Source organism: Lepidochelys kempii, chromosome 7 (genome assembly GCF_965140265.1).
Source record: "Lepidochelys kempii isolate rLepKem1 chromosome 7, rLepKem1.hap2, whole genome shotgun sequence".
NCBI classification, from domain to species: domain Eukaryota; kingdom Metazoa; phylum Chordata; order Testudines; family Cheloniidae; genus Lepidochelys; species Lepidochelys kempii.
In genome coordinates, this window is record NC_133262.1 from 61,289,518 (window position 1) to 61,304,842 (window position 15,325).

The 15,325-nt window shown below is 46.0% G+C and overlaps 1 protein-coding gene across 3 annotated transcripts in view; it reads left to right on the forward strand.

Moving 5' to 3' along the window:
* ADAM8 (ADAM metallopeptidase domain 8) overlaps positions 1-15,325 on the forward strand; it is a 99,867-nt gene that overhangs the window by 30,875 nt on the left and 53,667 nt on the right. For all 3 annotated transcript variants that reach the window (XM_073353122.1, XM_073353123.1, XM_073353124.1), the window contains exon 6: positions 12,073-12,259. In XM_073353122.1, coding sequence (XP_073209223.1) covers positions 12,073-12,259 — 187 coding nt within the window. The remainder of the gene's footprint in view (positions 1-12,072; positions 12,260-15,325) is intronic.

Sequence of the window (15,325 nt, forward strand, 5' to 3'; positions counted from 1 at the left end):
TGGGAACAATGCAACTACTCTGCATACTTTCTGAGAGCATAGGAGGTGCCTATGTTTCTTACAGTGAGCATGCACAAAGCTACCTAAGTACTGACACCACCCCACAGTGAATATGCTGCTCAGAGCCCTAGCTCAAGTTAAAGCCCCAGAGGCCCCAAAGTGGGATTCTCAAACTAGACATTTACCTGTCTGTCTCACCACTGGGGCCTGACCCTGTAAGCGTGCTCAAAGCAAATGTACAGGATCAGGCCTCACACAAGACAGCTGGTTCTTCTTTGAATGAAGGTCCCATGTACATTCCACTTGAGTATGCATGTGATCCATGCTCCTGAGACTGGATGATATTTCACGGCCATGTCCGTTGTTGGTCTGTGCCTGCCATCTCCTTCTCATCCCCACACCCGAGGATGTCAGGGGCAGTGCAGGCAGACTACCTTTCCCATTCCTTTCTTTGCTTTGTAAGTTATAAATAAGGCTAAGATTTTGTCACGGTTAAATAAAAGTCACGGACAGGTCACAGGTAATAAACAAAAATTCATGGAGTCTGTGACTTTACTAAAAAATAACTGGGGTCAGGGCTAGGTAGGGGGAAGAATGGAGTCTGGGGAGGGACCCACAGGCTGAGCCCCCCACCATGGCAGAGGGCACAGCCCTGGTTCCAGTGGCCGCAGCAGGGAGCGCAGTCTCTGGGGGTGCACACACTCCGCTCTGGAGCTGGCCGCAGCCTTAGGACAGGGATGCACGGCCCTGGCTGCAGCCCCCCGCCAAGCTCCGGCGACAGCCCTGGGAAGCCATGGGGGACATGTGGCCCCCACTGCAGCTGCCGGCTGGGGCGTGCGGTCCCAGCTGCAGCTCCCAACGGAAGCCACAGGGCTGGGACACAGAGTCCTGCCTCCAGCTTTAGCTTCAGCTGCTGGTCATCTCATCACAGCACCCAGACTTGCTTGATGCACGGTCTGATGTTTCTCCGGGGTACCAAGGGCTGAATCACCTTGTTACTCCCTGTCTTTAGCGAGAGAGAGTCTTAAATGGGAAGGTTGGGTGTCAGCTCCCTGACACCACTAGCCTGTCAGCTGCTCAAGCACTCTCCTCTGGGCTGCACCAGCCCTCCTGTTTTTGCCCTGCAGGTTCACAATAGGTGCACCCCAGTCCCCGAGTCCCCTTGAAACATTCCCCTGTGATATCCAACCCCTGATACTGGCTACTCAGAAATCCCAGATCCTTTGCCCCCAAAGGAGCAGTGTACCCCAATTTTACCTTAAACCACCACTCCTGTATCACACACAGCCCTTGTGAGCCCTTGTAGTAAAACAAATGACAGTTTGTTTAAGGGAAGGAATAGAGATTCCACTAGAAGCAAGAAAAAATGTTGGAAACAAATTGTTACAATATAAAACAAAATCATAAACTGTGAACTAGGGCCTATATTGTATTAATAGTTACCTTCCCTAACTAGTAAAGTAAGTTCCCCCCACGCCCGCACAGTGCAGTCTGTGGCAGAGCTGGCTGGCTTCCCAGGATCCAGTCTTTCATGAAATACTCCTGCTCAACAAGATGTCTCCTCAGTGAATGGATGCAGAGTCTTTCTTCACCCTGTGATATACTGAATCAGTCCTTTGTCTTTATTGACAGGGTGATCCCCAGTCTGTTGTTATGTTCCTTCTCACATTCAAGTGGTTTTGATTGTTCGTAGTTGTCTTTGATGGTTTTCCATTGACTGTTCTGGGAAGGGTTAAGGGCAGACAGTTGAGCCTGGCATTACATCCCCAGCTGACCGAGGAGGGGTGACAACTTCCTCCTGTTTAAATGAGCTATCGCTGAGACCTATGATTCGATGGTGACTAACTTTTACTCCAAGACCATAAGGCATAATTTTTGATATAGTTGCATTATTCCTTAAATATTACCTGTATGCGCATCTTGCAATGATTATGAGTATTGAGAAGTTACAAGCTTTCCGTAGAGACCTCACATGCTACGCTTTATGAATAAATAGCATGGAAGTGATGTATTGGTGTAGTGAGTTTGTCAGGTCTGAGACAGGAGTTGCTTGTAAAGAATAATGAACCCTTTGCCAGTTGGTACCAATGGGCCTCTGTGTCACATGCTGAATCAAAGGCCTGATGGAAGTCTATAAAAAGGACTGCACGAGGCTTATTAAATTTACCCATCTTCTCAAAAAGCTGTCTCTTGGTAAAGATCTGGTTGATGGTGGAACAACCTAAGTCTAAGCCACATTGAATATCCCAGCCTTTGCCATGAAGTGCATTGCTGATCAGAGATGTCAACACAGAAGCAAAGACTTTTCCTGAGGCTGACAACAGTTTAATAACTCTGTAGTTGCTACAGGTCTGACTGTCCTGTTTTAACAGAGGCAGAATAACCTTTCAGTCATCGGGGGGTGATATTAGTGCACCAAAATGGTCTGGAAGAGACTAGGCATCCACGATACAACAATACTCCCATGTCTTCAGCAACTGAGGTTGGAGCCTACAAACATTTATGCACATGCTTATCTTTGTGGATTGCATTCTTAGGTGCCCATCTCTCCCCATGCATTGTATAGGAGACTAGGTGCCAAACTCAGGCTTTGTAGATCCCATGGTTGTTCCAGGGATTTTTCTAGGTACCTAAAAGTTAGGTGTTTCAGTGCCTAAATCCCTTTGTGGATCAGCCCCATCTGCCTAGGCTTCCACCTCCTCCAGAACCTGCCATGGTGGGCTCACCCCCTCCACTTCTCAAGATGCTCATCAGGCAATCACCTGACTTTTTCCCACCTGGGCCTCTACCTGGCCCAAACAGCTGTTCTTAAAGGGTCTCTACCTCAGAACAGGGCTGGCTAGCCTCAGGCCCTGAAGGGGCAGAGCACCCTGAGAGCTCTGACAGAGCAGAGCCATAAGTGGGGAAAATTGGGCAACTTCCCCTCTTGCGACATACCTCGCTCTACTTCCCTTCCCCGCCATATATATCTGCTCCCATTCCTACCCCCCTCAACAATTCCTCCCCGCGACTGTTTCACCAGGCTGAGGGAGTGTCTCCAGGGTCCCCTTCCCTCCACTGCTCTTTCCTCCCAGGAAAGAACCTAGAACATCCCTTCTTCCCCATGCTGCCTGCAGCAGTGAGGAAGGGACAGCTGCTTCTGATGCTGCTGTTTCTAGGAGAAAGGGGAGGGCAGAGCAGCTCAGGAGAGTCAGAGCTGTGCAGTGGAGAATGGAGGGAGGGCTTCAGCTCTGCTTTCTAATCCAACCAACAGCAATACTCCTCCATTTCTGTCCCCATTTGAGAACAAACCTCTGAAAACCAGCAACTACAGAATTAAAGTCCACTCCAACTCCACAATGCAACCTTAACTCTGCCCTTTTTGTGCCATATCCCAGCGTGATGTGAACACACATACTAGCACTCACCTGCTCCAGAACACTCTGGAGACAGAGCACATGAGCCCTGTAGGACCCAGTCTAACATCTGTTTGCTGACGCAAAATTTGGGTTTAGGTCAAGCGTAGAGAACAGGAGCTACCTACACCTGGCCTGCACCCAAACACTGAGCCTGCTCCACATAAACTACCCCAGATACGCTACATGTTACCACCCCTTTACTGATGATTCTTGCCGAGACGTTGCTTTCACTTTTTCCTCACTAAGCCCTGGAGACCATGGATGTTTATGGTAACAGATGGCTAACAACCATAGAATATCAGGGTTGGAAGGGACCTCAGGAGATCATCTAGTCCAACCCCCTGCTCAAAGCAGGACCAAGCCCCACTTTTTGCCCCAGATCCCTAAATGGCCCCCTCAAGGATTGAGCTCACAACCCTGGGTTTAGCAGGCCAATGCTCAAATCACTGTGCTATCCCTCCTCCCAAATCCCATGGCTGGAAGATCCCTGTGCACGTCTACTGACAACCCACAAAACTCAGTGCTGAAATTAGACATTCTTGATCTCTCCTGGTACACATGTACTTCTCCTGTTATCACAGTGACAACTCTGCCATCCTGCTCCAACTACTCCCTCCACCATTCACTACAGCTATACCCGACACCGTGAACACAGCTGGAGTGTTTGCAGATAAATACTGGAATTCAGATATGTGGAACCCAACTCAAACAATTACATATTCTCATAGTTGTTCATGTCCACCTATTATGGCACCACACTTACTGAGCCATTCCTAGTGGGTATTGCCGGTTACAGAGGGCAGAATTAAGGGATGTACAGGGATGATGTATATTTTAACTTAGTCTTTCCTAGTTTTTGGACATTTGTTTGAGTTACCATAATTCTTTATTTCCTGGCTTTCAGAGGTTTGAAAGTAGCTGAGGCATTACTAGGCAACCTTAACTCTATTAACGAAGTTTTGGGGCAGTTAATTTAATCCTACTTTTTGCTGTCGGCCTCTTAGCCAGTTTTTGATACATGACAATACTATTATGGATTGGATGAAACATCAGTGAAGTTGGTAGGTGGAACCACCACCCTTCATTTTAGATAGCTGTAAGAAATGATTAAGCTCCTTTTTAGCAACCCCCACCCAAAACAAAGGCATATGAGAATCTGCTCAGGAATTAGGATTATGTGAATGCGGGCTTTGCAAGTTATTGTCTGGGGCAAGGGTGTTGGTGGGGAGGGGGAAAGAAGCACACTGAAACAAACTGAGAAGAAAACTAGACATAGCTTGGACACACACACGGTGGTGGTGGCTGAAAGAGGCTTGGGGGTGTAAGCAAAAAACCATATCTCCTGTTGTTGGGTTCCTTCTGTGTTCAGGGAAACAGGACTTTGTAGTTTCCTTGTAATTAAACAAGATGGCATCAAAGACTCCAAGCTCCATTGTCCACTTCTCTTCCCAACTTGAACAACCTACAAGACCCAAATTTTTGGCTAGCTGCTCAGGCCAAAACCAGATAACAGTACTTTGCCTCTGACCACATAGCAACGTAGCTTCGTTAGTAGCCCATTGTGAGGGACTTTGTCAAAGGCCCTTTGAAAGTCCAAATAAATTATGTCAACTAGTTTTCCATTATCCACTGCTTTATTGACAGGTTTGAAGAATTCTCAGAGAGTAGTGAGAGACTATTTCCCTTTGCAGAAACCCTGGTGCTTAAATGCTCTCCTGATCTTGTAGGTGTTTTCTTATTCTATTTTTAATTATTGTTTCTGCCAGTTTGCCAGCTACAGATGCTCAGTATTTCACTAAATCAACTTTAGAGCCCTTTTAAAATGTAGATATTACAATGCTACCCTTAAGTTCCCCAGTAAAATAGCTGTAAGAAAATGAGGGAGTTTCACTTCCAGGAATTTTATTTCCCCGTCCCTCCCCGAACCACTGGGGGTCTCTGCATGGGTCCCAGTGCCTCTGAAGGGGATGGGAGTCGCCCCTGCACAGCTCTGCCTACCCCTCGCTACTGCCCTCCCAGAGATCAGGCATCTCTGGCTCCTTACACAGTATGAATGATGTTACAGTGTGGGGGGAAGACAGGTTTGCCTTTCCTCTCTTGCACCTATGTCAGTCTTTGCTCTGCTTTGGAGGCTGCATAACAGGAGGTTTTGCCTAGCCTTGGTGCTCAAGCAGGGCAGCTCCCAGTCCCATGTGACAAAGACACACCAACCCAGGCTCTTGGCATGATTCACAAAGGGCCTAGCCTTCTGCCATTTATGTTAATGGCAAAATTCTCAAATGACTTCCCTGGGAGTGAGTTTGGGCCCAAGACTGCCCATCTAATAACCTCAGAAATAAATCAGCCAATAAACCCTGCCTTCGGGGGTGTGCTTTGGTGCTTGGGATTAGGTACCTGCTAACTCCCATGGAAAACAAGCCCGACTCCAAATTGAAGTGGGCATTTCTTTCAGTTTCATCCCTGAGGGGCAGATTGTGGTACTCTTTACTCTGCTGACTGGTATCTTTCCCCATGAGTAGGGAATGGCGCAATCTATGCAGTAAGGTGCTACTCTGTGTGTGTGTGTGTGTATGTGTAAAGGGGCCGTAGACTTGCCCCTCCGGAGCAGCAAAAAGTTGGATTGCTGTATGTGTTGGAAACCAGCATCAGGGGTGGAGTGCTGGGCAGTCCAGCTAGAAGTACAAAAGTAGCAAACTCCTGGTTTCCCCCTAGTCTGTACATTCTCTGTGCTCTGGCCCTCTGACATTTCAAACTCTTCCCAGATGGTTTGCTCCCACAGATAATCTGCTTCTGCACATGTCCCAGCTTTCAGTTTCTGCTCCCACCAGTCTTTTCCTTGGGAGTTTGAGATTATTTCCCTTTGTGGTGGGAAAGGACAATTATACAAGAAAAGACAATGGGCCAAAGCATAAACCAGTGTAATTTAGGTCTTCCCCTAGCACCTCAGCTTGCATGCCCCACCTGGCAAGAGCCCCCTGCATGTGTCTACACAGCCACGGAAGTGAGCCTCCCAGCTCCAGTCAACATACTAGGAGTAGCGGGGGCTCACGTTAGCACTCTAAAAATAACTGTGCAGACAGCACTTTCAGGCTCTGATGCCGGGGGGGTTGCGGGGGGACAGGCTTCAGTACCTGAGCTCCAACCTAAGCCGTAACTTCAAAGCGCTGTCTACGCAGCTATTTTTAGAGCACTAGCATGAGCCTCACTAGCCCAAGTGTGTCAACTTGGGCTGTACAGACATGTCTGTGGGCTGTACAGACATACCTTTAGTCTCCCTGCGTTGACTCACCCCCACTTCTGCCCTCCTTACATGTCAGTTCTCAGCGTGGCTATGACTTTCCCAGAAGGGAGGAGCATAGCAAGAAAAGCAACAACAATCACCCCCTCTTATGGAACGTAAACTCTCTGTACACCTTCCTGCTGCTCTTTGGTATGTAAATTACAGTAATTTAGGCTCCCTTATGCGTGGATAAGTGTGTTTAAGAGAGTTAGATTCTAGGCAGGGCTAGCTTACATATCCTTACACACTGCCTCTGAGTCTGACCCATTGACTTCAGTGGAGATATTTTTCTCCTAATATAGCTAATATCAGTACTTTAGAATTGGTGATACTGCCAGTCATGCTGTATATTGGATCTTAAATAGACTCTCCTTGAAGGATAGAGCTACAGATTTGTTTTTCTGCTGTTGCTGGGAAGGACAGGTTCCTTTAACTCGTAGGTGTCAAACCTGCTTTGTAGTCTGCTAAATGGCTCTTTGATGTGAAAAGCCCAGATTGTCTGTTAACAGCATCAATTATCTGTGTCCATCTTTCTCAGAACAACTCTGAGACCTTAATCCTTGCAGTGTAAAATCTACAGTTTATGTCTGGGCTGATAAGCCACAAAGGCTGTCTTTGGCATCTGATATTAAAAGGTGCGCAGAGCAAACACACGCCAAGTGGCTTTGAAATGTCTCTCCTGCTTTTTCAGTGTCCGCTCAGAGAGAACCAGTAAAATAAGGCCTTTGCAGAGGGAGGGGAAAGCCAATATATTCTTAGAGGAAATTGTGAATAAACTAAAACAGGGAGTGATTGTTGCTCACTGAATTAGTCATTCAGGAGTTAAATCATCGTTAGTGATAGTGGCTTCCTTCCCAGGTGTATGCGCTGCTGCCATCTGGGTGCTTGGAGACCAGAATTAAAGTGGTAAAGTTATGACTAAGCCAGCTCATCACCCCACTCATATCGTCCTTAGCAGAATGAACCCAGGAAGATCTTCCCCACACAAGAAATTAAGACTCTCTAGAAAGTAACAGAACTGTAATGACTTCGTCCCCTTAGATCAGTTTCTGTGATCAGTAATTGTTTCTAACATTGGATCAGCAGCCTTACCCAGGCTACATTTTGCTAATAGTTTGTATAGTTTCATGTTTATTTAATTTTAATCTTAGTGAAGAATATAGAACTGCTCCATCTGATCACTCTACTGGTACATACCGCCAGGTGGCCCACCTCACAGTCCTATCTGGTTGGAATCCTGGTGCATCTAGTCTGGTCTCTCGCCTCCCTTCCATACTGGATTGAATCAGTTGTGCGGGTGATCTAGTCCAGTTTTCTGCCACCATTTCAGGTCAATATGGATACTGCAGATGTTCAGGTTCATCATTCCCCTTTCTAACTGTACCATGGTGGTCGTGGAGCACAGCCCAGCAGGAATTTCTTCCTGCTGTGTGCAGTGATTTAGCTTCCGCCCGAAAACATGATTCCCCTCATCATTGTCTTAGCTTCTCTGAGAACAAATCATGTGAGTGGTCAAGGAATTACCCAGCTCTTTTACTCGATGCACCATTGGCGCCTCTGGCCCCTGAGGCCATGGGTCTCTCACACTTCGTGGTGTGCAGTAGCTGTTTCACTCATTAGCTCTATATGTGCTGCCCTTTCATCAAGGGCAAAGGAGGGGCCATTTTCACTGTGTCCTTCATTATCACATAACAGCCCTGGAGGCTTCCTGCTGTTAGCCCCTTCCTCCTACCCCCTCCCCCTCAGGTAGCACAGTTAGTCCGGTTTTATGTTAACAATATCATGTGAAGCATCTTATGTTACATCTTTTAAGATTGCAGCTGACCTGTGAATAGCTTGTCAGCAGGCAATTCTCATAGGGTAGAGAAGATCTGTTTCCCCTAATTAGACCCAATGAAGTTCCAGTTATCCTGCTTTGTCCTTAATCAGACCTTCCCCTCAGCTGGCTTGGTGCTGAGAGGAGGCTACTGCTCTGGGGCTGACAGATAGTCATGCATGTCTTGCTCCATCTCCAGGGGATGGGTCTGTCTTTGCGATACACTGGGCCTCACACTTTCCTCCCTCCAGAGTCCTTGGGTGATGCTGTCCAGACCTGGTGATTTACTGCACTCAAATCTCTCCAGTTGCCCCATAACTCCCCTGCTAGAGACTTTGATCTCTGCCAAGAACATGCTCTGATTTCCTGTGACCAGTGCCCCAAAAGGGGCATTTCTCTTTTGATGAAGTGATGAACAATGCCCTGGCATTGCCCTTTCCCCACCTTTCTATTGCCCTCTCCTCCCATGGGGGCCCTAGATGACTCTTAGTCATGCTTCTTGCATTCATATGTAGTTGAACCCAAGATGGCCCAAGGAGATGAGCTTTGGAGATGTCAGACAAAGGTACAGGGGCTGGGTTGAGATAAACCTGGCTCAGGTTTGGGTTTGGATTGGATGGAGCTACAGTTCAATGAGCTGTTCTCATGAGATCATGGCCCAAATTGGGAAACCTCATAAGATCAGCCATTCTTGTGGGTCTGCCACGAGGTGGGCCCCATCTGAACTGGATCTAGGAAACAGGCTCTGCTATTTGAGGATTCTCTGTGGAATCATAGCCATAGACACTGCTGTGAATCAGACTGGAGCCTCCAACACCACAACATTCACTGAGGTTTGGATTCCATCCTTTGGTTTCAGTCCCTCTCCCCTGTTGTGCATAAATGGTAAAGTGTCCCCCTTGAGGCAGGGGAGAAGAAGAGAGACCCTCCTTGCTGCGCACACTGCTCTGTAGCCTGGGAAAGATGCACTGAGCTAAATGCTTATAAGTTCTACTCCCAGCTTCTTTAACTGCTCTAGTTATTTCTGTGTTCTTCACAACTCATGTGCCTACCTCAGAGGTAGCAGCTATCCTTCACCTATTTCACAGAAAATGTAACTGAGAGGCTGGGTGAATTTTCCACAAGCAGAGCTGGAAATAGACTCCTACCTAGACTTTAAGGTCAGAAGGGACCATCCTGAACATCTAGTCTGACCTTCTGCACATCGCAGGCCACAGAACCTCACCCACCCACTTCTGTAACAGACCCCTAACCCCTGGCTGAGTTACTGAATTACTCAGATCATGGTTTAGCGACCTGCAGTTACAGAGAGTTCACCATTTACACTAGACAGACACGGGGTTGTGAGGCTGCTACTGTCTCCGTGCTAATGTGCATTTTCCTTTCGTTCAAGTGGCCGCAGCTCAGGCTTTTCCCACATTCAGTCCCTGCAGGTGGCTACACTTGAGTACTATAATGTCTTTAGCTGCTTTACCACACTCTGATCCCAGAGCCAGGAAGGGCCAGACTGCCTTGGCATGTATGTGGCCTGCTGAAGTCCTAATTATACATATATGGATGAACTGGTAACCTCCAGGGACATGTGGTGATTGTGCTATTCCCTGGCTGAGAGAGGGGCTCTAGCCATGTGAAAAAATGACTGCATTCTCCCTGTAGTGAGACTCTCCCACCCTACACTGTAGCCAGACAGCACCGAGCTGCTCAAGCGCAGTGGGTCAGTCTATGTCACTGGATTTGTTTGGAGGCAAGGAGAGAGCGGAAGAGACACGCTGTAGCCTGGTGGTAGCAGAGGGGAACCTTGGCACTGACGAGATGCAAGTGCCTCAAGCCCTGGCTGAGGAGCTTCTGAACCTGCCCCTCTGGTTACCTGCATGAATGCAGTGAGCACCTTCTCTGTAGCCTGTCCATTTCTAATATATTTGTTTTTGAGATGAGGTGACCAGAACTGCACACAATATTCAAAGTGTGGGTGTATCATGGATTTATATGGCAGCATTCCGATATTTTCTGTCTTATTATCTATCCTTTTCCTAATGGTTCATAACATTCTGTTCGCTTTTTTGACTGCCGCTGCATAGTGAGTGAATGTTTTCAGGGAACTATCCATGATGCATCCCTTAATACAGTACATGACCTATTGTGCCTTATTTATAATGCTTAACCTCGAAAGTTAGATGTTTTTCCCCTGATTCTTTCTTTTTACAGAAAAACAGCCTTTAACACAGTTTTGATAGAGGCTCAGGGATTCAGTATATTTATTTTTTATTTAAATGTTTTAGAGATTCTACTAAGTTTAGCCTTAACATATTTTAATTTAATTTCATTTTAAACAGGTTTAGTTTTACAAAGAAAAATATATTGCAATTTAAAATAACAAAATAAAAAAATCCTGTTTAAATTAAAAAGATTCTCCACCCTGCAGTGAAATCAGACCTCCTTTCAGTTTGTCTGAAAAACAATCTTCAAGTGCCACACATGATTGCCACAAGTGCCTTGCTCTCTGGAAGGTACTTGGCAGCACAGGGCTGACAGGCTCTGGAGAGCAGCTCATTTTCCTATTTTCCCAAGGGAAAAGTAATCCCAAATCACTCATTTCACCTCCAAAGTATACCCCCAGAGTCTCTTAGGAGACAGCCCCATTGTGCAGTCACCCTCTCATTGGTGGCAGGGAGTGTGTCTGGGAGCAGCAGGAAGGCAGGATTGTGGGGTCAGGCCATATGGTTTTATCATTAGCCTCTATACTTGGTAACTCTGTAAAGGAATTGAAGGGACAAAGAACCATGGCACGGAGGTTCAAAGTAGGAACTATCCTGTCCTTCCCTACTGGCCACCTATGCTACAGTGACAGGACCTGGGTATCTATTAGGGACTGCCCTGCCCTGCCTTGCCTCTTCCCCACATTACAGGGACAGATCCTGGCTGAATTTGGCAGGGCCAGGTCTGTTTCTTTCTCCCTAAATGGCATTTGACATGGAGAAACAGTCATTGAGAGCCCAGGCTGGCCCTGAATTCAGAGCAGGGAATTCTGTTTAGATTTTCCTTTTGAAAAGATCCCAGATTGATATACATGGCCTGTCAAGGGCCAGGCTGCCATGGCCTGTCCATGACCTTGCCAAGGGCCAGGCTGCCATGGCCTGTACGTGGTCTGCCGAAGTCCTGATTACACATATATGCATGAACTGTTAACCTCCAGGTACATGTGAGGAGTGTGCAGTTCCGTGGCTGAGAGAGGGGCTCTAGCCAGGTGAAAAAATGACTGCGTTCTCCTTGTAATGTGAGCACCCTACACTGCAGCCAGACAGCACCCAGCCTCTCAAGTGCAGTGGGTCAGCCTATGTCACTTCTTATGCTAAACAATCTGTTCAAATCTTGTATTTAGCAGTGACACTTTGAGTTAGTTTCCCAGACCTGAAGAAGAGCTCTGTTTAAGCTTGAAAGCTTGTTTCTCTCACCAACAGAAGTTAGTCTAATAAAAGATATTACCTCCCCCACCTTGTGTTTCCTCTGCGAATGTGTGTGAAACCCTTTCTCTGATCGGATACTGGACACCGATTCATGTTGCCCCCATCTCTTTGCAGTGGATTTTTCTGGGCCGATCAAACAGTCTATTTAATTGAGCCGTTGGGAGGTGATGATAAGGGGGAGCATGCGGTGTACCAAGCGGATCACCTGAGAGTGAAGCGTGGGACCTGCGGAGATGCCAATGTCACTTTGGAATACGACCATGAACCGAAAGTTGCTGCCGCAATGAAGCCCCATCACTGGGTAGGAAATCACCCTGTTCCTCTGTGTTGTAGTTTTAATTTGTAGGAATGTAGGGCCTGATCCAAAGCCCAATGAGGTCAGTGCAAGTCTTTCCATTGACTTTGCTGGGCCTTCGATCGGGTCCCTAGCACAGTGCCTGATTGCAAAGATTCTGCACGCACTTGCTGGGGGCCTGCAAGGAGCTGGCTGGTCACACAGTACCAGCATCTCCTCCTCATTTCCAAGGGATACTGAAAGGAGGAGCACATAGACACGGGCTGAGGAGATTTCAAAAAGGCTAAGGCATTTCTCACACTTCAGATACTTCACTGCCTCCTAAGTGGAAAGTCTGGCTGTGAGCAATTGCTGTAGTTGTCCCTGGGATGTCAAGGCCCCAGCATTGGGTTCAGGAGACCCAGATTCAGTTCTCTCCTGCACCACAGACTCCCTGTGTGACTTAGGTAACTCACATAGTCTGTCTTTCCCTCCCTTCCCGTCCTCTCTGACCTGGACAAATGCAGGCCTGGCTGCAAAGGCAATCCTCATTTCATTGCCGCCTCCCCTTTCCCACCATATCAAACACAGACTGCATGTCTTTACCTTTGAGATCCTCCAAGGCTTAGCCTGACCCATTAATGACTGCTGCTTAAAGCAGCTAGTTCTGGAACCCACAAGGGGAGAGGCAATTCTTGATTTAGTCCTAAATGGAGCACAGAATTTGATCCAAGGGGTGACTATAGCTGAACTTGGTAATAGCAACCATGATGTAATTATATTTAACATCCTTGGGGGGTGGGGGAAGAAGTACCAAAGAAACTCACCACAGTTGCATTTAAACTTCAGAGAGGGGAACTACACAAAAATGAAGAAGCAAGTTAAATGGAAATTAAAAGGAACAGTCACAAGAGTGAAATGCCTGCAAGTTGAATGGAAACTTTTCAAAAACACCAAAATAAAGGCACAAATAAATGTGTACCCCAAATAAAAAGAATAGTAAAAGGACCAAAAAAATGCCAGCATGGTTAAGCAACTGTGTAAAAGAGATGGTTGGAGAGAAATAGCATCCTTTAACAACTGAAAGTCAAATCCCACTGAGGGAAATAGAAAGAAGCATAAAATATGTCAAGTCAAGTGTAAAAGTATAATTAGGCAGGCCAAAAAAGAATTTGAAGAGCACCGAGCAAAAGACAAAAACTAATAGCAAATTTTTTTAAGTACACCAGAAGCAGGAAGCCTGCCAAACAATCGGTGGGGCCTCTGGATGATCAAGGTACTAAAGGAGTGCTCAAAGAAGACAAGGTCATTGCAGAGAAGCTAAATGAATTCTTTGCATCAGTCTTCACAGTGGAGGATGTGAGGGACATTCCCTCACCTGAGCCATTCTTCTTAGGTGACAAATCTTAGAAACTGTCCCAGACTGAGATATGAATAGAGGAAGTATTGGAATAAATTGATAAATTAAACAGTAATATGTCACCAGGACCAGATGGAATCCACCCACAAGTTCTGAAGGAACTCAAATATGAAATTGCAGAACTACTAACTGTGGTGTGTAACCTATCACTTAAATCAGCTTCTGTACCAGATGACAGGATGATAACTAATGTGATGCCAATTTTTAAAAAGAGACTTCAGAAGTGATCCTGATAATTACAGGTCAGTAAGCCTAACTTCAGTACCTGGCAAACTGATTGAAACTATAGTAAAGAAGAATTATCAAACACATAGATTAACATGATTTGTTGAGGAAGAGTCAACTTGGCTTTTGTAAAGGGAAATCATGCCTCACCAATGTATTAGAATTCTCTTGAGAGGGTCAACAAACATGTGAACAAGGTGGTCCAGTGGATATAATGTAGTTGGACTTTCAGAAAGCCTTTGAGAAGGTCCCTCAACAAAGGCTCTTAAGTAAATTAAGCAATCATGGGATAAGAGGGAAGGTCCTCTCATGGACCAGTAACTGGTTAAAGGACAGATAATAAAGGGTAGGAATAAATGGCTAGTTTACAGAATGGAGAAGGGTAAATAGCAGAGTCCCCCAGGGATCCATACTGGATCAGTGTGTTCAACATATTCCTAAATGATCTAGAAAAAGGGGTAAACAGTTTGCAGGTGACACAAAACTACTCAAGATACTAAAATCCAAAGCAGATTGTGAAGAGTTCCAAGGAGATCTCCTAAAATTGGATGACTGAGCAACAAAATGGCAGATGAAATTCATTGTTGATGAACGCAAAGTAATCATATTGGAAAACATAATCCTAACTATACATACAAAATGATGGGGTTTAAATCAGCAGTTACCAGCTGAAAACATCAACTCAATGTGGAGTGACAGTCAAAAAAAGCTAACAATGTTGGGAACCATTAGGAAAGGGGTAGATAATAAAACAGTAAATATCATAATGCCACTATATTAATCCATGGTATGCCCACACCTTGAATACTGCATACAGTTCTGGTCACTCCACCTCAAAAAAAAAAATGATTAGAAATGGAAAAGGTACAGAGAAGGACAACAAAAATGATTGGGGGTATGGGACAGTGTCCACATGAGGAGAGATTACAAAGACTGGGGTTGTTCAACTTCGAAAAGAGCTGACTAATGGGGGATATAATAGTGGTCTGTAAAATCATGAATGGTTTGGAGAAAGTAAATAAGGAAGTGTTATTTACCAGTTCAAGTAACACACGAACTGGGGTCACCCAATGAAATTTATTAATAGGCAGCAGGCTTAAAATGAACTTCACACAACACAGTCAACTTGTGGAACTCATTGCCAGGTGATGTTTTGAAGACCAAAAGTATAACTGGGTTCAAAAAAGAATTAGGTAAATTCATAGATGATCGGCCCACGAATGGCTATTAGACAAGATGGTCAGGGATGCAACCCCATGCTCTGGGTATCCTAAGCCTCTGACTGCCAGTTGCTGGGACTGGACAACAGGGAATGGATCACTTGATGATTGCCCTGTTTTGTTTATTCTCTTGGAAGCATCTGGCACTGGTCACTGTTGGACGACAGGATACTGGGCTAGATGGACCATTGGTCTTGACTCATTGTGGCCATTCTTATATTCACTCTA